Source organism: Lissotriton vulgaris, chromosome 6, assembly GCF_964263255.1.
Source record: "Lissotriton vulgaris chromosome 6, aLisVul1.2, whole genome shotgun sequence".
NCBI lineage: Eukaryota > Metazoa > Chordata > Amphibia > Caudata > Salamandridae > Lissotriton > Lissotriton vulgaris.
In genome coordinates, this window is record NC_141694.1 from 1158018701 (window position 1) to 1158041424 (window position 22724).

A 22724-nucleotide genomic window follows, 5' to 3' on the forward strand; every position below is an offset into this window, starting at 1 on the left:
TATTCAAGCATTGCATAGTTCATTTGATCGCTAATGCGCAAAATAGTTCAACTTTATATTTGCAAGGGTTAAGGATGAAATCTTGCTATATTCCATATTGTTACCATTCTTTAATTTTGAAGATATTCCCAAAATAAAAATAGAATTAATTAAATGCTAATGCTAAATTAAATGTTACATTTGACACCTAAATTATCATTCCTGAATTCAGTATAAGTCCACCTATTCTACATAAATAGGAGACATGGAACAAACAGTAACACTTGGCATGTGTAGCTTAAATAAATTTCAGTCCTGATTGACACACTCTGGAAGAATAAAATGCCAAGTTACATTAATGTGAAAATCTGTGATAAACATTAATTGAGGTAGAGACAAGATTATACAGGTACTTGCTTGATGAACACCCTGTTTGAATAACTTCCCAAACATGCAACTCGCTGATCATGTACATATTGGAAGAAACATATCATGAATGGATACTAGAGCCCCCTATGGGACACCACAGAGGAACCCTGATGAAGACCTCCTAATCAAGGGCCAGTGCCCAAATATATACGCACCATTACAGATACAAATCATGACAGCAAGTTAAGATGTTCACAGAGATAAAACTGTAATGTATATATATGCTGTACTGGTCCCTCTCAAGTAGACACAAGGCAGCATTCCAAGGTAGAATTCAAAATAATGATTTATTAGCAGGAAATGTTGTCTATGCGTTTTGGCTGCATTAGGCAACCTTGCTCACAACAATGTACGCCATCTTAACTGTGATATAAACACACAGAGAACAAAGGGTCAAAAAGTAATGAGCATAAGAAATAGGATAAGGTTTCAAGTGCATGTGTCACCCCGAGTGGGAGGGGTATGCTCAGATGTGAGTCCTGTGCTCTCCATGCCACTGGAATCAAGCTATCCAGGCTGATGAGGGCTGAAAGCCTGAAACCGGTCCTTGGATGCTTGTTTCCAGTCCAGGGAGGAGCTGGCTTGGCGGGCTGGACTGTTCCCATGGGGCACAGGGTCAAGACGGATTTGCATTTGGCTGGTTTCAAACTGGAATGGCATGGTGAGCAAAAAAATTATGGATTTAGGGCCAGATCTCTGTACTGAGGTGAATGTATGACATTGTTCTGCATTCTGTCCATCACCTGTTGTTTTTGCATTTGCCACCCCGAGTGGGACGGGTATGCTCAGACGAGAGTCCTGTGCTCTCCATGCCACTGGAATCAAGCTATCCAGGCTGATGGGGGCTGAAAGCCCGAAACCAGTTCTTGGATGCTTGTTTCCATCCCAGGGAGGACCTGGCTTGGCAGTTCGTACTGGACTCTTCCCATGGGGCACAGGATCAAGACTGATTTGCATAGGGCTGGGTTCAACCTGGAATGGCATGCTGAGCAAAAAAACGATGGATTTAGGCCCTGATCTCTGTACTGGGGTGAATGTATGACATTGTTCTGCATTCTGTCCATCACCTGTTGTTTTTGCATTTGTCACATCTATCAGTGCCATCTTTAAATATTCATTTAAAATGCTGCATGATTTTAGTTAAAATTCATTGATACCTTATTTTTCAGTTGTGAAACCCATATTCTTTTCATTTATATATTGTTAAAAATAGAAGCCGATATGTCCATGTGAATCTATATTGTACCATAATAGACTTTCTACAATTGAATTCATAAATAAGGTAGATAATTAAATTGGCATATGAATCACAGATAAAAATAAAGATTCTAAAATAGGTTATACATGTTTGGTTTCCTTTCGAAAAAATCCCAATTCTTAAAAATTAATTTCTTTTTAGCCTATAATATTTAGATGGCAAGTGCCCATTAATTACTCTCTTGTACATGCAGTCTACACCTACAAAAAGCTACATGCTTACATTCATTAAACTTCAGAGATCTCTCTATATAGTCAGGCTCCATGCCTGAACCTGATTAACTTCATCACATTTTCATGGTGGCCTAGCAGAGGTTGGTTAACATATAAAACTCATAATATTGCATGTAACCCTAATGGGTGAATCGATCAGAATGTATAGTCATCCCACCTACTTCTAAAGTATCACAGAGCCCCAAGTTAGTGAAATAACTATAAACTTCTAAATGTATCAGTGATACAGAAACTGAAGCTACAATGAACAGTCTGATAATCCCATTTATCCCTCCAACTAAGAAACTCCCCTAGTGCAGTAAAAAACGAGTATCTATACTGAAGTGCCTATCATGTGTGCTAATGAGTTTCTATTCCTCTTAGGAGAAGCAAACTGTTCCTTAGGCGTCTATGAGGATGGCAGATGGATGGCTGCCACAGGGCCGGTGGCGGACATCCGTCCACGATCAAAACCCGGGAAAACCACCAGTCACATTAGCATGGCAGTGATGACCGCGGCAGTGAGATATTCCGACCGCCACTTTTCTGCCGGTAGCAGTCCGCACGCTTGCCTGGCAGGTGGAGCTGGACCGCTAAATTGGGCCCGGTGCAGGGCCAGGCTCCGCCGTCATGATTATGATGCCAGTGGTAGCCAGCCCTTCCGCTGCGGTGGAACCACCATGGAAAGGCATGCGGAGAATGTCTCCGGGGGCCCATTTCAGGCCCCCAATGTGTTGGGGGATGTGGGTGCACTGGGGGGATACCTATGGTACCATGTCTCTGTACCAGGTGGCAGGCACTGTGCAGTACCTGCCACGCAGTGCTGGGATATGGAGGACATGCACCTTTTGACATCACGGCGGTGCTGCTGGCAGCAGCAACCTCCACAATGTTAAAGGCCGCAAACATACCGCTGCCGTCGTATTTCGACTGAGGAGCATACTAATTGGACCGGCAGTTATGCCTTGGACCTGGATACGGTCTTTTCCTGCTACCATGGCAGTCGGGGTGATTCCCTGACTGCCATCCTAATAGACCCCTTAGTTTCCACCTCCAGATGCAAGATGGTTCTATTCTTTGCAATTCCTTCTCTATAGCTCCCCCTGTTTTTTTTGGGTATCTGCGCTCTACAGCTATACTTAAAATCTTTGGGGTCACTTTGGAGTTGTTGCTCAAAGTGCCAGGCTATGGGGTAGCGCTGATCTTTGTTTGTTATGGTTCTTACATGTTTTAAAATGCGATTGTGACTGTACGGGCAAGGTGGTACTACCTACATTCAGTTTTTTGCATGTATATTTAGGAAATAGACAACAAAACTAGATGTGCAGTTCAGAGTACTCCATACTTAGATTTTTCACCTAAATGGTGTCTCTAGTTTTGTCAGGGTTACACCATTTTTACATGTCTTACATCTGGTGCATTTTCTGAAGCCCTCCTTTTGCATGAGAGACATTCTCCTATTGATACAACTCTTAAATTCACTCCTAACCAGGTAGTCCCTAAAAGATTTCGATTTTCTAAAACTGATCTGTGGGTGCTTGGTTACCATTGTTTCAGTAATAGGATCTTCTGTTATTAAATGGCAATATTTTTGCATGGCTTTTCTCACTCTGGCATGTTCTTGATTGTATGTTGTTATACATCTATGTTTCTGTTCTTTCTTTAATGCCATTTTGGAAGGGTTGAAGAGAGCTCTCTCCCTATTCCGTTGCCTAGTTAATTTAGAGGCTGCTTCTAATATGCTTTGTGCGTACCCTCTTTGTTTAAAACGATTAATCATTTCTCCCTCATTTTGATTGTAATCTTCATCAGTACTGCATATCCGTTTGGCTCTGTAAAATTCACCAAAGAAGATACTTTTAATCAGTGAAGTTGGAAGAAAACTCCCTGCACCAAGAATAGTGTTTACTGCAGCCACCTTTCTGAATTTAGATGTTTCTAACTTCTCATGTCCCACCTGAATCAAAACATCTAAAAATTCTATCTATGTTTCACTTATTCTGCCTGTGAATTTCAAATTCAGAGTATTGTTGTTCAGGTCTCTCATTAATCTCTCACATTTATTTTCAGAGACCTGCCACAGCACAAAAAGGTCACCAATAAACCTTAACCATAATATAGCAGTTGGTTACTAAATATGAAAATGTTCCTTGGCAGACACCAGTTCATAATTTTCAACAGCATGATAATGTGTGCTGCAAAGCCAATGGGTCTCATACGTAGGGAATGTTGTGGGGCCCTTTAAAACATCTGAGTGCTGTATACTCATATAGAGTGTGGATACAGTTAAAGTCATGAATAACATGCTTGATTCCCATTTAACATGTGCTTGAAAACGTCTGATGTGTCCTTTACATGAGAAGGAGGAGCTGAAACCATAGGATTTAAAAAGTAATCTATATATTTGGAAACATTTTCTAAGACACTATTTTATGCTGCTGTTATAGGTCTGGGTGCTCTGTTCAAATATGTATGCACCTTAGGTATCATGTAAAAGGTAGGTATTACTGGATGATCTATTTTTAGGTTGTAGTATTTATCCCAACACTGCAGATTCTAATCCCTCCAAGATCTCAGATGTTGTGTACATTTTTCTTTAACAGACATGTAAGTGTCCACTGTAACTTGTATATAACACATTCTACATTCAATTGAGACATGGCTTAATACCAATAGAGTTTGTTGTCCCATTAAACAACATTGCTGCCTTTGTCTGATGGGTTACATTATCCAATTTCTTGAAATTTTTACTGTTCCAAAAACTTCTCCGCTCTTTCGTTCAGCTTGTCTCTCCTATTCATGGCAGTCCACTTAATATGCTGTAAGTCCTTAAATACATTCTCAGAAAAGAGGTCCAAATTGTCTCTAGCCATTTTGTGGGATGTGCCTGGATTTGGGGTGAAAGGGAGTAATCCCTGCTCCCACCATATTACTATTCACCAATTCTTGCATTAACGAGTCTTGAGTTAACTACTGACTCTGTTCCCAATCACACTCTTCCTGTTGGGTAATAAGATCAGCTAAAACATCCAAGTAAATACCAATAGGTTAGATTGTAAAACAGTCTCAGGGTGTTCAATACTTGTTGCTACCTGTGAACTAACTTCTATTGATGATTCTTGTAATTTATGACTTTTTGCTAGTTTGGGTTTTTAAATACATTTATATAGATCAACTCTTGTTTCAGAGTATTCAAAATTACTTTTGTTGCAATATGATAATATATAACATGTTTAAATATGTATATAGGTTTATAGGTTTGTGTAGTGTGTTTTTATTGCATGTTATCGCATTTTAAAGCTAAAATATGTGTGAGTATAGAGTATTGATTGTGTATACAAAAGTTTAATTTGAATTACTTTCTTTTAAATGTTTTAGATTGAAGCGTATATAGTAAATTTCACCTCTTTAACATTTAACACCACTTTCAAATAAACTTAGATTGGAGGGGAAATAGTAAATGGAACCCCTTTGGTGTCCAACATCTTCCCCCAATATGGTTAAATTGGAATGGGAATAATAAATGTCAACTCTTTAGTGTCCAACACCTTACCCTGATATGGTTCAATTGGAGTGGGAATAGTAAATGTCACCAATTTCGTGCCCAACACCTTTCCCCAATATGGTTAGATTAGAGTGGGAATAGTAAATGTCACCCTTAAATGTCTAACAGCTTCCTCCAATGTGGTTAAATTGGAATGGGATTAGTTGATGTCACCTCTTTAGAGTACAACGTCTTCCCCAAAATGGTTTAGATTAGAGTGGGAACAGTAAATGTCAATGCTTTAGTGTCCACCACTTCCCCCGAATATTTTTAGAATGAAGTGGGAATAGTAAATAGCACTGTTTTATTGTTCAATGCCATACCCAAATTAGTTTAGATTGGAATGGGAATAGGAAATGCCACCCTTTATGTAAGTGTCCAACACTTACCCAAATATGGTAAGATTGGGGGAGGAACAGTAAATGTCACACCTTTAATGCCCAACACTTTCCCCCAATATGGTTAGATTGGAGTGGGAATAGTAAATGCCACCCTTTAATGTTCAACACCTTCATCCAATAGGATTAGATTGGAGTGGGAATAGTAGATGTCATCTCTTTAGTGTTCAACACCTTCATCCAATAGGATAAGATTGGAGTGGGAATAGTAGATGTCATCTCTTTAGTGTCTAACACTTTCTCCAGTATGGTTATATTAAGCCTGTGCTGTAAACTCCGCTCCACAAATGGAGTTCACAGAATTTTTGCTCCTCCACTTGAACCACGGAGTTCAGCAAAAACTCTGCCTATGTCACGTAGTGGAGTTTTCTGGTGGTGGCGCTCTGTGCCGTGTTCCATCACGCCTACAGGAAAGCAATTACAACAATATGTTTCACAAAAACACATACAAGTGTACATTTGTACCTTAATCCCTTCCATACACGCGGCTCTATCCCGTCCACCCTTGAGGCATCCTTGACCCCTGCACACTGACTCTTCAGCAGTACTAAGCGCTGCCGTGCAGAGGGGAGTCTCTCAGGTTCCTCCCACAGGATTGATCAAATCTGAATTATTCTGAATGAGGTCTCGGCTGGGAACAAAATTGACGTGCCTCTGATGCAGGACAGCCCAGGAAGCTCTTCCCAACTGACGTCTGGTTACCGACCCCTCGGGGTACGACCTCTTTAGGACAGCCAGAGTCATGAGCCTGTTAGTGGACAGAAGGCTAAATCTGCACTTCTGCAGTAGGTAAATTCCTGCAGAGTACAAACATTGTGATTCCGCACCCCAGAAAGTCTCCAGATGCCTGTGGCAGTGAGAGACCCCTCCCTCACATTCCCTTGTGGCATTTATTTTAACCGTTGGCCCGCTTGTCCCCAGCTTGGAGGCATAGGGTTCTGTAAGATTATACCTGGTGAAAAAATCTTCTTGTGATCGTAATGTTTATCACTCTACTTTCCTGGACCTATTTTCGAGAAGAGCATGCACTCATGATGGAGTCTTTTTTTAAATTTGGATGCAGGATAAGGTGCATGTATTGCTCACATAAAGTCCTGAATTTTTAACGAAACCGGCTATGTGATACGAACCATACCCAGTTGAGCATTACTGCTTTGCCTAGGATATCATGTGTGGGATAAGCGGGCCATTCTTTCTAATTCTCACTTGAATATGTTGTATAATACACACTGCACGCTCTCATGTCTCAAAAGATAATCATTTGTTGCCACTAAGGGCCCCATTAGGATGGCGGGCGGATCGCCCCCGCCGGGCCAGTGGTAATCACTGCCGGTCCAGCGGGGGCGATCCTCCCGCCATACTTGCAGAAATGACCCCCGCCATATTACAATGGCTGGGGGATCCACGTCGCCTGACTGCCCGCTCGACATGTTGAGCGGGCGGAAAAGGGTTCAGTATGGTGGTGGTGTCTGAAAGATACCGCCAGCCATATTAGAACATGACTTTGGAAATGCCTTTCCATGGCGGCATGCAGAATCTGCTTGGGGGGCCTGTTGCGGGCCCCCAGGAACTCCAAGGGGTGGGGGGTGCACATGGGGGTACCCCCTGCATTTCAATGTACAATGTGGCAGGCACCGCCCAGTGCCTGTCATGTTGTGCATTGAAAAGCACAACATGCATTTTTGGCATTGTGGCGGGCAGTGCTTTCAGCACCACCTGCCGCAATGTTAAAAATGTGGGATGCGCCTGCCAGTGTGGCGGGTGCATCCTAATGGGATGTACGGGACGGCCGCACCCTTAGTGGGCGGTCCCATTTCCCACAGGTCCACCCGTCATACTAATGTGCCCCTTTGTGGTCTTTCTTTTACATGTCTGCCATGTGTGTGTTGTGTCCTTGTTTTTTCAAAAATATATTTCTTTTTAGTAACCAAGACTAACGGGGGGTCCCTTATAGTTGAAGAGGGCTAACTGAATCTCCTTATCAGATAAAGACAGAGTATTAATGACCCGCCCTACGTACATGGCTCAAAACCTTGACGACCAGTATAATCATTTGTTGTGTTTCACTTATTGGATGCAGAGTGACTTGCTTTGTTTATTGGTCGTGAGGAATGCCCATGAACTCCGGCTGGAGTCGAGTTAGGGAAGAAACATGTTGACCTTTAGCAGGGGTGTATTTGTTTGTAACCCCTAGTCTTGTTTGCTTTTAATTCTATCCAAGGGTACCATTAAATAAAGGTACTAAGTCCCATGAGACAGTTTTAACAATTGACATATTCTTTTGCACTCTGCCCCTCCCTCACTTATCTCATTAGCCTCCCCATTAAAAACACCTCAGCTCCTCTACACTAAATATTTTTTCGGTGGAGAGTTGTATGCCATACCTGGGCCCTTGTGGCCCAGTGTGTGGAGGGAGCCCTATGATGAATCATATCACCTTCGGGTGACTCAGGGTTCTAGTCCTTAAAGATAAGATCTTTCTTTAATCCCCCACATTTTTTTGAGAACGTACCTTTTTGTGAGTTTAATACACTGATAGGGAGTGGTGCACTCTTCTCAGGGGTATCTCCCCTAGATCCCAATTGTGATTTTGAATAGCAAATGACACCCTTTTAGGGCCCGATTACAAGTTTGATGGTGCAGTGGCGAGATTGCCCCGCCACTAGACCGCCAATCCTGCATGAGAACTTCCCACTGTATAATTACTCTTTTAAGTCATTGGCGGCTTTTTCCTTTGCCATTCCCTTGGCGGTGCCTATGAAATAGGCATTGCCATGGGAACGTCAAAGGAAGTTCCAGCACGGTGTGGACTATGAAGTCCATGCCTTGCTAGAACTGAGGGTGTATGCGCACAGGGGGGCACATGTTGTGCCCCCCTGCGTGCATCCACATGGAGTCAGGCACAAGGGGGCCCTACTCTTTCCTTACTGCCACTGTTTTCATGGAAGACCTCCATAAAATCAGTGGCGGTGAAGAAAGTCGTAATATGCTTTGCAGGACTGCAGAGGTCCCGCCAAGCAAATTGATGACTCTTGACCGCCGCTCCACCGCCAGGGAACTGTGGTTCCCTGAAGATGTTGGCGGTCCCAGGGCGGCATGACCGGCAAGGTCGCCACCCCACCACGAGTTGGGCGGTCCGAGAACTGCCAGACTCACAATTAGATCCTTAGGTCTATCACTTTTTCCAAAATGGTCAATGTTGGAGAGTGATTATTTCATTTTATACGTTTAGTCTGAAATCCTTAATTTAAATAGAATTTGCAGGCAGTAGAAATAGTTTGTTTTATTTCATTGGCATTGTTAGTGTTTAGAAATATAACAACAATAAAGTTAGAGGTATGTTTGTAGAGAATAATATCATTCACTATTTTTTAATACAATAAAGAAATATACCCCATTTCTCTCATTTAATTTATGTTCTCAAATTTAATTTTTTGCTTACTTTTAAATTTGTAACACTTTTTTACATTTCTTACATTGTTTTATTTACATTTTATCGACATCATCATAGCATATTTTTTATTATATATTAAATATTTGTATATATTTTATACTATTATTTAATGTATACGTTACAATTTTTAAACATTTTGCTAAGAACATTTTTTATTACATGTTTCACATGTTAATATATTTTCATATTACTTTTTTCACAGATTTTTGGTAAAAAAATTTATTAACACGCAGACAAAATCAGTACATACATAGAGCAATTATAGTGTATGACCCATTTTTTCATTATTTCCGAATCAATTTTTTATACAATTGGTTTACAACATTAACAATTTCAATCTGTGCATCAAAATATCCCCTTACAGCCCTCTATGTTTGCCAAGCCCCCAGATTTTCACTGCCTTCTTAGGGCACCCTCTACTTTTATATATTGTGGCCTCCGCCTGCCAACACCATTCAAAATCAATTCAACATTTTTACATTATTATCTATACATTTCAATATATTTTTAGTTTCCATTTTGTTTACTGCTACCTTTTATTTTGTATCCATCTTTTTTCACTGAATACATGACACGAACACTCAGTGCCAGTTTACACATTTTCAGTTTGAGAACTTGGCAACATGAAAGAAGGGGATATATCCTAAACAATCAGATTGAATAGTCAAATTATTATTGAATCATGTCATTAGCTGGAGCCATATCCTCTGGCTCACATAAGGAATCCCACATCAAAATACACCAAGAAAGAAAAATATGATAGTACTACATTTTGTATGTACAGAATCATATCAATCCAGTGTTCCAGTATCTGGTAGAATGTCACAACCAAGTTACATTGGTGTGCCACATGAAGTATGTTCTACAATGATGAGACACATGAACAGCAACATCCATTTTAACCACAATGAAGATTTTGCCAGAGTGAATGGATATGACCATGATTGGGCTCTTCTATCACATGTGGTTTGTGCTAATGATGGCACACATATAGGGGGTCATTAGGATTGCGAGCGGACTTTGTCCGCCCGCCATCCTCTCGGGGAATGGGACAGCTCACCATTGTATCACACCACTGAAAGTTGGTTGTGACATTCCACCAGATACTGTCCAAAAGTATTGGAAGGATCCTCTGGCCACAAAATGAAGAACGGCCATGAGTCATTAGAGCCTCTACCACATTTGCCTGCCGTAGCCCTCTAAGCTTATTCGCAAGCATCCTTTCACATTTATTTCCTCCCACATGGTAAGAGTGTTTTAAGTCTCAGGATTGAGTATTCCTCGCTACCTAGGTCTAACCCTGCTAGCTGTTTTCTAGCAATTTTTAGCTGGTGCCATACACTTGGAGCCCCAGTTTGGTGGTGAATGTGCTACAGTTCTCTGACATGATGATGGAGCTCTGCTCTCTTGTCCTGGCTCAATTTATTGTCAGCCGAGGCTAGTGCGATCAGTTTCCCCCATATGAGAGATTTCATGGCATCTCAAATTATAGACAAATGGACCTCTTTTGTGTCATTAATCACTAAATAGTCGTCTATTTGTTTCTCAAGCTGTGTGATCTCCTCAGGTCTACAGAGGAGAGTCTTGCAGAGCCGCTAAGTGCGAGATGGTTGGGAGTAAGCCCAAAGAGAAAGGTCTAAGAGCACTGCAGAGGGACCTGATAATGATCGTGTTCAATTTCGTCCGACCGCATAGCCTGCTGTACCTCCCTTGATGCAGGAAAGTAGTCTAGCTGGGTGTAGGATTTATGTGTGTGGGAATACAATTTGTAATCCCATTTGTTCGGATATGATATACCTCCACAGATCCCAGAGGCCCATTTCCTGTAACCACAACACCTTCTCCAGGCTAAGAACTATATTTAAATCTCCTCCTATAACAACCCAATGATCCTGTGTCAATAATTCCTCTGCCACTGCCCCATGTATAAAGATTTCCTGGCCCTTGTTAGGGGCATATATGGAGGTCAGTACTATTGGGTGGTGACCCATCTGAATCCGATAGCTCAACAACTGGCTCTTTATTTCAGCTATCTTGGCACCTATTTTCCCTCCAAACTTACGAGAGAGCAGTACTGCCACTCCTGTGGTCTTGCACGGCATGGAAGAGAAACACCGCTGGGGATAGGCCTTAGATTTGAGTCTGTGTTAGGCCCTAGACTGGAGGTGAGTCTCTTGCAGGAGGGATACATCTGCTTGTGAGTGCTCCAAATAGGTTAGAACAACTTTTCTCTTAATGGGGTTATTTAAGCCTTTAAAGTTAAGAGTCAGGATCTTCAGGCTAAGCATAGGATCGGTCACGGGGGAGCAAATGAAGGGATCTGTCGAGATGAAACTCTAAGCACTTTCTCCCAACCTCCCCCCTTGCCAGTGAGCTGTGGGCCTAAACCATGTTGTGATATGGAATATCTATAATGACAAGGTTGTCACCCAAAACCAACCCCCCAACAAGAAAACAACCCAAAAAGCAAATTCCCATGGCCCATGGCAGGGAAGGACAGATCTCAGCCTCTCCCAGCTTGGTGGAATAGTCATTGATAGGAATGTTACCAAGTCCTCCAAGATCTTCCCCGGTCTCCCCCAGCCCGACCGTCCTAGCCCTCCCCGCCATGCAAAAAAGGGACAATAGGCAAGTCCTAAAGCTGGATCATCGCGTATCGTGTCCTCCTTGAGTTTCTCAATCAGGGCTTTCCTCTAGGAGGCCATTGTTGCTGGGTCCGGGCCGGATACGCACCACAGCGTGGGGACTCTCCTCCATCGCCAACCATCTGTTGATTTTTGTGTTGCTCTCTGCAAGTTTGGTTGGTCGCTCCCTGAGGGTCGATTTGTAGTAGCTCACATGCTGCCACCAACGAGCGGACCTGGTGCATCTGGTCCTGCCATTAGAAGATCAATCTGAAGGGATGCCCCTACGCATACGATACTCCTTGTTCTCTCAAGAATGATGTGATGGGGCGAAACTCCCTCCTCTTCAGGAAGGTTGATTGAACAAGGTCCTGATAGAGATGTAGCATATGACCCTGGAAAACCACTGGCGATGAGTACCGAGCTTCTTTCAGGATCCGTTCTTTGAGGGAGAAGTTATGAACACACGTCAAGATGTCCAGCGAGCGTGATGAGTTTGTTCCCCATCTTCCAACTCTGTGTGTTCTGTCAAGGCAAATCTCTCCCACCGGTGTACCATCCAGTATACGGGCAAATAGTGCTCCTACATATGCCGCGATGTCCCCTCCTTCCACATCTTGTAGGGCTTCCCTGATACATATGTTGTTCCTATGTTGTTCCTATGGGAATGGTTTTCTAGGTCCTCAGTGTGAGCATGTAAGTCAATTTGCTGCTCAGATAACCTAATTCTCTCCTGCTGAAGTTGGTCTATCTCCTTGTCTCAAGATGTTTCGCTATGTGCCCTATATTAGTGACCTCCTTATGGACAGCCTGTAATTCATGGGTTAAGTCTCTCATGACTGCTAGGAGGTCATCACAAAGAGCTAAGATTAGTGACTCCAAATATGGACTAGTGACAGGGGCCTCCAAGTCTTCTCCAGTATGGGGGCCGCATGACTCAAGCTCGATTGAGGAGTCCTTTCCTGAGTCGACTGTTTCAATGCATCTCCTTGATAGTAGCCCTCTTCTTATTCCTTGCTGACGCCATCAGGCCGGGAGCGATAATGTTTTTGTAAGGGGGTAGGTGTGCAAGTGCTGTTGTGGGGTGGTATGTCTAAGGCAGTGGGATCAATGGTCTCTGGATGCTCCCACCTCAGGTGTGCCAAACAGCCCAGCAGATGGATGAATCAGGGCAAATTCTAGGTGTGCATCACCCATGTAGCACTATTGACTTGATCCCCCTGGAGCCAGGCCCTCTATGGCATAGGCAACAGGGCCCTGTCTTCTGATCTCCTCAAGCCGAAGCTCAAACTTGGCAAAGCAGTCTGCCTGGTTGTGTTTAGGGGTCTCGATTAATAAAGAGTCCAAGCCAACCCCCAGCAGAAGCCTGTATATATACCCTCCGTTTGCCTCTTCAGTCGCAATGACTGATACTTCAACCCCCTAGGGTGGCCGCCATTGGGATAATCACGTGAGACACCTCCTCTTCGTTGTATCCCTCATGATGGACAGAGATGTTCTGGGGGTCTTGGGGGTCTTGGGGGTCTAGGGGGTCTTCTCCCCAAGCCACAAGTGCAGGTGAGTTAGGTGACCTGGTCAGAGGTCCTCCCCCAGTGCCCCCCCCCCCCCATCTGGGACAGCTTTGTGCCCCGTCTTCAGGTAGCCGGGGCTCTTTTTCTGCCTCCCCAGGATGCGGTGTGACCCGCTCCTTCGCGGGCATTGGCGGGCCAGCCACTGTGGCACAGGTCAGCCGCAATGAGTGTAATCTTCCCAGGGGAGCGGGGGGTTTGCCCTGGCCAGCCTGCCATTGAGATTAGGCCCATCCTGGCACCCCACCTAATGTGGCTAACTCCTCACTTCCCTCTGTTCTCAGTCTCCCTCACCGCTTCCATAGATCTCTCCATCCCTCACAGTGACCGGAGGGGAGAGTATCCTCTGCCACCCTTAACCGCTGCTGCTGTCTGGATAGCCACACCCTAGGCCGTGCTGGTCTCCTCGAGGCCACTCCGTCGTCACAACTCCCGCAGAATCCCAAGGCCTCTCCGATGCTCCTGGTCGGGCAGGTGCTACCTCAATTCAACTTCCCGCCACCCCCCCGGGCACCAGAACTTCCCTAGTTGCATTTTGGGCCGAGGTAGCTGAAGCGATCTGGTCTGACGTTTCTTAAAGAGCCCCCACCTCACTGGCCTTGATATAGGTTGCCGGAGAGATCGGGCCTGGCTTCGTCACCCATGCAATCGGCCAATCCTCAAGCCTGCTGGTGACACCGGACCCTCTCCAACGATGCAGAGGGTCCGCTTTCATCTCTCCAATGCCTCTGGCTTTTACTTACACCGCTGTGGCTTTACTAGCAGGGGGTGTCAAGGACTCAGGCCGAGCCGGAACAGGAGAGACGGGTTAACACGTCCTACCCGGATGCCATCTTGGCCACGCCCCCTTCTCTTTTTTAATTAAATTTTGCTCCAGAGATGGGGTCTCTGGGGCCCAAAGAGTCTCAGGAGGAGAGGGGAGCTGTCCGTCGCTTCACTTTTTAATTGTCTATGGCCCAGGGGTTGGGGTTCCCGGCTCCTGATATGGCTCAGGGATGGGGGCCTTGCAGCCTCTCTTCTTTAAAACAAAAAATAGGACTGGGAGATGGGGTTCCCAGGGCCTATGAGGGCTCTGGGAGGGGGCCACAAGGCACTCCTCCCCTTTTTTTTATTGGTTTGGTCCCACAGGATGGGATCCCCAGGCCCTAGTAAGGCTTGGGGAGGGAGCAGTTTTTAGCATATTTAGCCTGGAGATAGGGCACCCAGGCATAATAAGGCTCAGGAAGGGGGCCATGGCCCCCTTCACCTTTTAAATATGGCATGGCACTGGGGGATGAGGTCCTGTATAAGGGCTCAGGGAGGGAGGCTGTGTGCCCACCTCTATTTAATCATTTCTCAGGTTGAGGGATGGGGTCTCCAGGACTTAATGAGGCTCAGAAGGGAGCAACATACACCTTTCGTTTTTAATTGGCTTTGTGCCTGGGAATGGAGTCCCCAGGCTCACGGAAGGTGGCCACATGGTCCCCCTACCCTTTTTTATTGGTTTGGCACCAGAGGATGGGAACCCGGGGCTAATAAGGCACAGGGATGCGGTTGCATGCTCCCCTCCCCATAGATTTTGGTCCTAGGAGATGGGGTCCCGAGGCCTTAGATGGCTTAAGTAGGGAGGCCACGCAGCCCCCTTCCCAATATTTAATTGTCCCCTGGGGCCTATAATGGCTGGGAAAGGGGAATGTGTGCCCTCCTTGGTTGTTTAATTGCATTTGGCCCAATTGGATAGGGTCCTTGGAGCCTTTTAAGGCTTGGGGAGAGCCCCTATTCACTTTTTATTGGAACTGGTCTTGGGGATTTGGTCCCCTGGGGCCCAGTAACAGTCAGTCAGGGGACTGGATTCCTCCCTCCCCTTAATATATATGTTTTAGCCCCAGGGGATGGGGTCCCCGGGGTCCAAAGGCCAACCCTAAGTTCCGCACACCAACGGCTGTGTACTGTGTGGGGTTGGCAGCCTGCTGCAAGCTTAGCCTCAGGGCCTGGCGGCAGGCCGATTCCTTGCTGTACATGGCCAATGGCTATGCACAGTATGGGGTTGACTGCCTCCGGGGAGTTGCAATCAGGGCCTAGCTGCAAGACAGGCCTTGTGGCTAACCACATGCCATGTACGAAGAGCGTGAGCGGCAAGGGGTTGGTTGCCTCAGGGTAGCTTTCTGGCGGGAGCTGGATGCAGGGCCTGGCTGCAAGGCAGGCTGTGCAGTCAACAGCATGCCATGCATGTTGAAAGGCCAGGCGCAGTGTGGGATTGGCTGTCTCTGGGTGGGTTGGCCACAGAACCTGGTCGCAGGCCAAACCCTTTTGCCAACCTCCTGCTATGCATGATCAAAGTCCATGCACAGTGTGGGATTGGCTGCCTGTGAGAGATATTGCCGCAGGGCCTGGTCGAAGGCCATGCATGGCAAAGGGTTGGCTTTACGTATGGTAATAAGATACTGAAAAAAACAAAAGTTGAAGTAATGTTGTAGTTATTTGTGATACAAAGATTTGTTTTTCTTCACAAACAAAACCTTAGAAATTAAGGGGGGTTAAAAGAAGAGCTTTGGGGGAGAAAATTTGGGCACCAATTGCCGAATGGATTTAATTATGCTGCTTGAATTATATAAACTTTGTACATTCTCAGTATTTAATGTGGATATCTTTCTATTTGTGTAACTTTGTACTGCTGTATTTCCTTGCAATAAAACAATAACATTTAAAAAGAAAAAAAAAAGAAATTCAATGAACAGAAAATATATTATTCTGGGCTATTTTGTTCTAGGCCCCTAATGCCAAACTAGCTTTTAGAGTAAAAGTACAAATTGAGCTTGGATGATGTCATCAGTGATGTCATCAATTATGTAATTTGAGATGTCATCAGTGATATCATAAATGACGTCATAGAACTTGTAATGAGTGATGTAATATGTGGGGTCATAAGCAGTGCTTTGCTTGGGCATGAATATCTGTGGGTTTCTTAGTTGAAAACATTAATGTTGTCACTGACATATACACCTATTACATTACTTTAACCTTTTTTTCAGTGAATGTCTAAGGTGGGGTAGGGAGGTTATGACTGCACAGCCAACGATAAATGGAGATTTTTTTGTACTTGTTAGTCCTAACATTTCCTAACATCCTAATATTTTCCTTCAACTTAGGCTTTTTAAGGTTATTTTGCATCTTTTTATAATACAGGTTAATCTATGTTCTTAGTATCTCAACAAAATAACCCTTTATTGAAGAATTGAGGTCAATTATACGTAAAATAACTATGTCTACCAGTGAATAGCAAGGTTACACAATAAAGCATTTACTACTATGGTGTAAAGGTCAAATTCCACGGCATTACTGAAATGAATGATAACTACTGTGCAAAAATAATGCTAAATCTCTCAGCACACACCTTTTAATAGTTACAAGACCTATTTAATATCATTGTACATTCACTTCATGACTTAACCTCTTGATTTAACCTCTTGCGTCCTGGTTCAAGTGAAATATATTTGCTTATATGTACTACCAAAAAAAGCAAGTTTATTTCTTTATTGATATGAGAGGAGTTGTATCATGACCCACTCGTGGTTTTGCCTTTCCTGTGCCATTGCTCCTCCACACACAATGATTATATATAGCATATTGCATTCTGAACACCGGAATATTCAATGTATATGAATGAAAACACAGGACCACTATTCACCTTACGGGGCTGAGTATGGCACATAGTTAACCAAGTTATCTTCCACAGTCGCTTCTTACATAAAAACGTTATTTTTGGATTAGCCAACTGATATTAATGTATCATATTCACCAATGGCATAAACAATGAGAAAAAGAAAGGGCTGCAACTTGAAGATGGGTGGAGATCAGTGGAAGGTGGCTTTCTTTTGAGACATTTCTGTGCATTCATATTGTTATGCTAATTATAACATTTAGCACGCAATGAAGCAAAGTAAGATTCAATTCAGAGGAAACAATATATAATATCAGTATCTCATGCAATTAAATTGTCTTTAGTTGCAATATGATTAAATGTTAAGAGCATGTTATGTTGTGTTAAAAATAGTTTCTTTGGAGTATGTACAAAATTGAAGATGTATATGAAATAAAAGCCAAAATTACAAATTCATCTTTACCATTAGCACACCAAAAGACCACCAGTCAGCGCTCTGCATGTGCCCTCGCCGGTTGACAACTTCTGGGGCCATGTATTCTATGGTTCCGCAGAATGAGTAGGCCCGCTTGTCATGGTCAATGGCCTCCTTGCTCAGTCCAAAGTCTAAACAGCCAGAAAGAAAGATGTTTGGCTTGATTACGATTTTGCCCAAGCCTTGAGTGTGAATCCTTGCAGAATTGCATTCTGAACTCTTGATAAAATGAATGCCACTGATCTGTCAACTAATGTTAAATGCAAAAAACCACAGTGTGTTCACAACCAGTTCACTTTTTTTTCAATTGTGCAACCGACCTGCTTCCTACGTGTAAGCAAGTATTTCAGCAAGGTAAAGAGGACTTAAGCTGCAGACTGGAGATAAGAGAGTGTGTGTGCATACAAAGAGTGTGCTAAACAGCAACCTACAAGAGGCCCTCTAATGTGTGTTAACTGAATATCATGACTCTACAGAAATTGTAAAGGTCTTAGGACAGTTGCTCACCTGTGATCTTTATATGACCTTCTTCATCTAAAAGAATGCTGAAAAACAATAAAGCAAGTATCAATAAGTGAAGAAATAGACAACAAAACAAAGCAATGTGTCTGAGGTCTCATGTAGAGGCAGCCCACTTAACAGTATTGCCAATGCCCCCCACGCTGACACGGATACAAAGGGTTGTACGTTATAGAAAGGCAAAACATCTGTACTACATTTCTTGATCATAATAGTAGTCACCACAGGAAGAAAGTGTAGAGAATAATGATTTTGGGTGGTTTGATAACTAGACCATCTGACATTTTGTTATTTTTTCCTTTGCTACAGTCCTAACAGATGCCCAAAATGCTCCTTGTGACCTGGTTCTCAGTTCTCTGGGGGCACAAACATCACTCAATCAGGTGAGGAAGCTATTTAAAGGACTCCAGCGGATCACAACCTGTCTCGCTGAGTAGCTGAGGTTTGGGGTAGGAAGCAAAGCTGATACTGAAGAGGAGCTACGACTGTCTCCCGTGCTAAGGGCCTTATTTATGAAGGCTTTGTGTCAGTTTTGCGCCGCCGGTGCGTCACTTTTTGTGACGCACCGGTGGTGTAAAAAATGCGCCCTGTTGCGCCATATTTAAAAAGTGACGCATCTAGGTAGATGCGTCACTTTTTAAACCCCTGTGCCACATTATACCTGCGTCAGGTATAATGTATGCAGAGGGGGCGTTCCCCCGCTAAAAGCCTCGTAATAGTGACGCAGTGAAACCTATGAGATTTCACTGCGTCACTTTTAGGACGCTGCTGCGTCAAAATCTTGCGCCTGCCTCACAGCAGGCGTAAGACTGACGCAAGCCCTTTCACATGGGGTTTCCCCATGTGAAAGGACGCATTGCTGGAGTTGCGTCACTTTTGTGACACACTCCAGCAATGCGTCACTTTTGCGCTTACAGATACGTCAGAAATACTGACGTATCTAACTCCTTGCGACATGATGCGTCATACATTAAATATGACGCATCAGGAATGTCGCAAGGAGTGCGCAGTGAAAAGTGACGCATCGCTGTTTTCACGCAGCGATGCGTTACTTTTCATAAATGAGGCCCTAGGTGTTTCATGCCCACTTAGGCTTAGGTTGCCTGAGGAATTAGCAGGACTGGAAAAAGTGGTTCTGGGCAGCACCTCCAGAAGAGTTTTCAAAGAGCTCCTCACCCAGTCTTGTTTTTGCTGGGCATTGTGTCCCAATTAGACGTCAACAAATTGGTGTGAAAAGTAAATGGAATTAGGAGCAGGCATGGCACCCAAGATAGAGAAATAAGAACAGAACCGTAAAAGTCCACGGTGGGTGTGCAGGATGACAAAGCTGGGAGGAGAAACTAGGGTCTACCTCTATATATGAGGAACAGCATCCTCATACCTTTTATCCACTTCTAAGATGCACGTCCTTACAACTGCTTTTCGTTGAATTTCCTTAAGAAGGATTCACAAATTCTAACATAGCACAAGTGCACAGAAAGCTCTGGCAAAGTCAATGACAAATGTGTTTAAAACGGGGAGTCTAATTCCTGGATCAAACCATTGCTTGGACATGTACACCTTACTAAATGAAATATATTGGCAGGGAGTGCTTCATGAGGATCTAGAAACATATATATGCTCTATTCCTGGCCTTTCCCGAGTTGGTTCCAGGTTTGCATTAACAATCTATGTCAAATAAGTCAAGCAAAGCACCTGAAGCACAACATGCAGTCATGGGGTATGCAAACTTCAATGCTGCATGTTATGTCTCATTACGACATGCAAAACCTGCAGTAGGTGGGTAACACTTCAACCAGTGAATACAGTATAGTCTGTGGTATTGTTATTTACCAGGTGCACTATTATCACCCAAAACAGCGGGAGCATTCCCAATTTGGTTCTGGGAATTTTTGTTCTTATACTTGTTTGCTTACTACAGACGCATGACTCTTTCCCAGCTGTGGGATACATTTTTCTTCATACACCCATCACTCTTCAGCCTCTTGAGATTTGCACTATAACAAATAATGAAAGTCAATTAAAGATGAATATTATAACTGCCCCTTGACAAAGAGGCCTGTTTCGTTTTAGACTTGGAAAATGCCTTCCATATCCTAAAGTGGGACTACCTGTTCATGTACTAACCGGCAATTGTTTTGGGTGCTGAGACATAAAGCTCTTCTATACTACCCGACTGGGAAGAATTTGAGTGGGTCATCTTATCTCCACCCCTTTCCCATTCACAGGGGTACTTGACAGGGCTGTCCTCTCCCCCTCTGCCTCTTCGCATTAGCCATTGAGCCACTGTTGTTGCAGGTGAGGGAGGAGTGAGAGACACGGAGGATCCCATTACATCATACAACCCTTGCCATATATCTCTATTCTGATGATGTTTCACCATATCTGCGAGATCCGAGTAGCAACCACTCCAGTAGAGGAAGACTTCTCACCAAATGTGAGTGGCAATCAGGCCTCCACATCCGCTAGTGAAAGTCTTGTCTCTTCTCCCTAGCCCTTTCTTTCCCACAGGTTGACTTAGACTTAGGAGGTTGTTCCCGCCTCTGGAAAATAGCTCCTTCTCTACCTGTTCATCTGAAACTACCACACTGACCAGGACCTCCTCGAGGGCAACCTTGCCAAAGTGGTCAGGGTACTTAAATTCAAGTAGGCTTCTGGAAGTGTTTGCAACTCTCGGACATGGGTCGGGTTGCCTTTGCAAAGATGTTAATGCTCCTGCTCCTCTTTTAATATTTTGTTAATCTGCCACTGTTCCTCCCACTGAAGACATGCTGGGAGTTGGACTCTAAACCAAGAAAACTCTTCTGACATGCTTGGCTTTCTAGAGAGGCACTAGTTATGCTTAAAATTCCAATTGACTGGATCAGGTTGTTGGTCCCTAATTTCGACACCTACTATCTGGCTGCAAACAACAGCGGCGCTTCTGCTGATGCTCGGAATGAGAGCTTGAAGAACTGACTGCCCGTGCATGATATGGAGTCATCAAGATCTTTATTAGTTGATACTTCTAGAACTCCCCCTCCCCAAGACACACCTGAATGTAGCACTACATTGTTTAACAAAATACCTGTACATCTTTGTCCTTGATGGGCAATTCTTACCTTTCTCCTGTCTTACAAAACAGTTTGGACTACATGAAGTCAATTCCTAATACACAGCTTGCTACTGCATACCCTCCGAGCTAAGTGGGCAATCACCCAAAGTGAAGAAAAGCCTCAAATACCAGTAGAATCCATATACACCATGGGGAATGGCGGCAGAATTGTTTATTGGGCTTAATAAAGCCATTTAGACCCACACTCAAATCTCGCTTTAACCACTCAGTGAGACCTGGAAACTTGAGTTCCTAAGCACATTACTTGAAAAGGAATGGATCAAAGCCTCTGAGTACCCACTGAAGGTGGAAAGCAATGCTCAGTTTAAATCAATACAGTTCTTCATCCACTACAGAGCGTACCTCTTCCCGTCAAAACTCAATGACTTATTCCCTACAGTCAGCGCAGTTTATGGCCACTGTGAGTCCCAATTGACGGACTTCTGACATATGCTATGAAGCAGTCTCGAACTGGCCACCTTCTAGAAGGGCGTCCTTCAACAGTTGGGCGACTTATCGGGACCTTCCAGATTAGACTCTTGGACAGCCGGTGCATTAGGAATATTCAAGTAGCCAAAAAAAGCTAAAATAGCACTGCGCAATTCCTTCACTTGTCACTACTACTTGCAAGAAGGCCATTGCCCTGAAATGGAAATCCACTCAGTGCCTCTTGCTTGATAAATGGAACCATGATCGCCTAGACTGGGAGAAAGCTGAGAGCATTATCCTCCACAGGGCAGAAACCTGTAAGCCCTACCTCCTTCCCTCACCCTATGTTTCTGTAATAATTTTTCTCCCCTTGAACTCTCTCATGGCTCCTGCAGTGGCTGTGCACTACTGTGTATTCCTTTCCCATCCATACATGTTAAGACACTCCTCATAAAGGCTATCCCCACAGTTTTACCACTGCAGAGCTACACCTGACCCACCAGAGATACCTGTATTGTCACCTACGAACTCTACCAGCTTGTCAGTTCTAAATTGTTAATTATTTACCCCTTATGTGTTCTTGTAATTGTACCCCCTTGTAAAACCGTTCCGCGCGAAGCTAACCTTTGACTTATCTTCTTCAAACATTTGCATGCCTCCATCACTATAACAATCAAAGGCCTGTCTCTCCTGGCGTAGAATGTTGCCCATTACCTAACCCAAATGTTTATGCGGACTTATAGTTTTATTATTTCGTATGCTATTATCGGGTTATTGGATATACAAAAATGTCAAAATCCTAACGAAAACTATTAGACAGTACAATTTAAAGTGAATATTATTGATTTTCCTAAAATGATCCGCCTCAATAATCCCCTGAAGGTCTTGTACGTGCTTCTTTTTCAAAATGAGACTCGTCTAATTTAATGTGTGAATTTTCATAATTTTTTAGACTGTGTTTACCGTTATATATGGGCCGTTTCCGCAACTTTCACACAAGAAAACATGGGATGAATAAGTTTTAGACTACACACAAAACAAACCATTAATCAATTGTGAGATCAAAATGGAGCTTATATTTTGTTTTTAAATCCAAATTAC

The 22724-nt window shown here is 43.7% G+C and overlaps 1 protein-coding gene across 1 annotated transcript in view; it reads right to left on the reverse strand.

The window, feature by feature from the left end:
• The window catches only part of LOC147708562 (ribosomal protein S6 kinase alpha-2), a 1617317-nt gene that overhangs the window by 848210 nt on the left and 746383 nt on the right, over positions 1 to 22724 (reverse strand). Inside the window, exons 7-8 of the mRNA XM_086927240.1 lie at positions 18089 to 18126; positions 17570 to 17712 (exon numbers count right to left, since the gene is read on the reverse strand). Coding sequence (XP_086783366.1) covers positions 17570 to 17712; positions 18089 to 18126 — 181 coding nt within the window. The remainder of the gene's footprint in view (positions 1 to 17569; positions 17713 to 18088; positions 18127 to 22724) is intronic.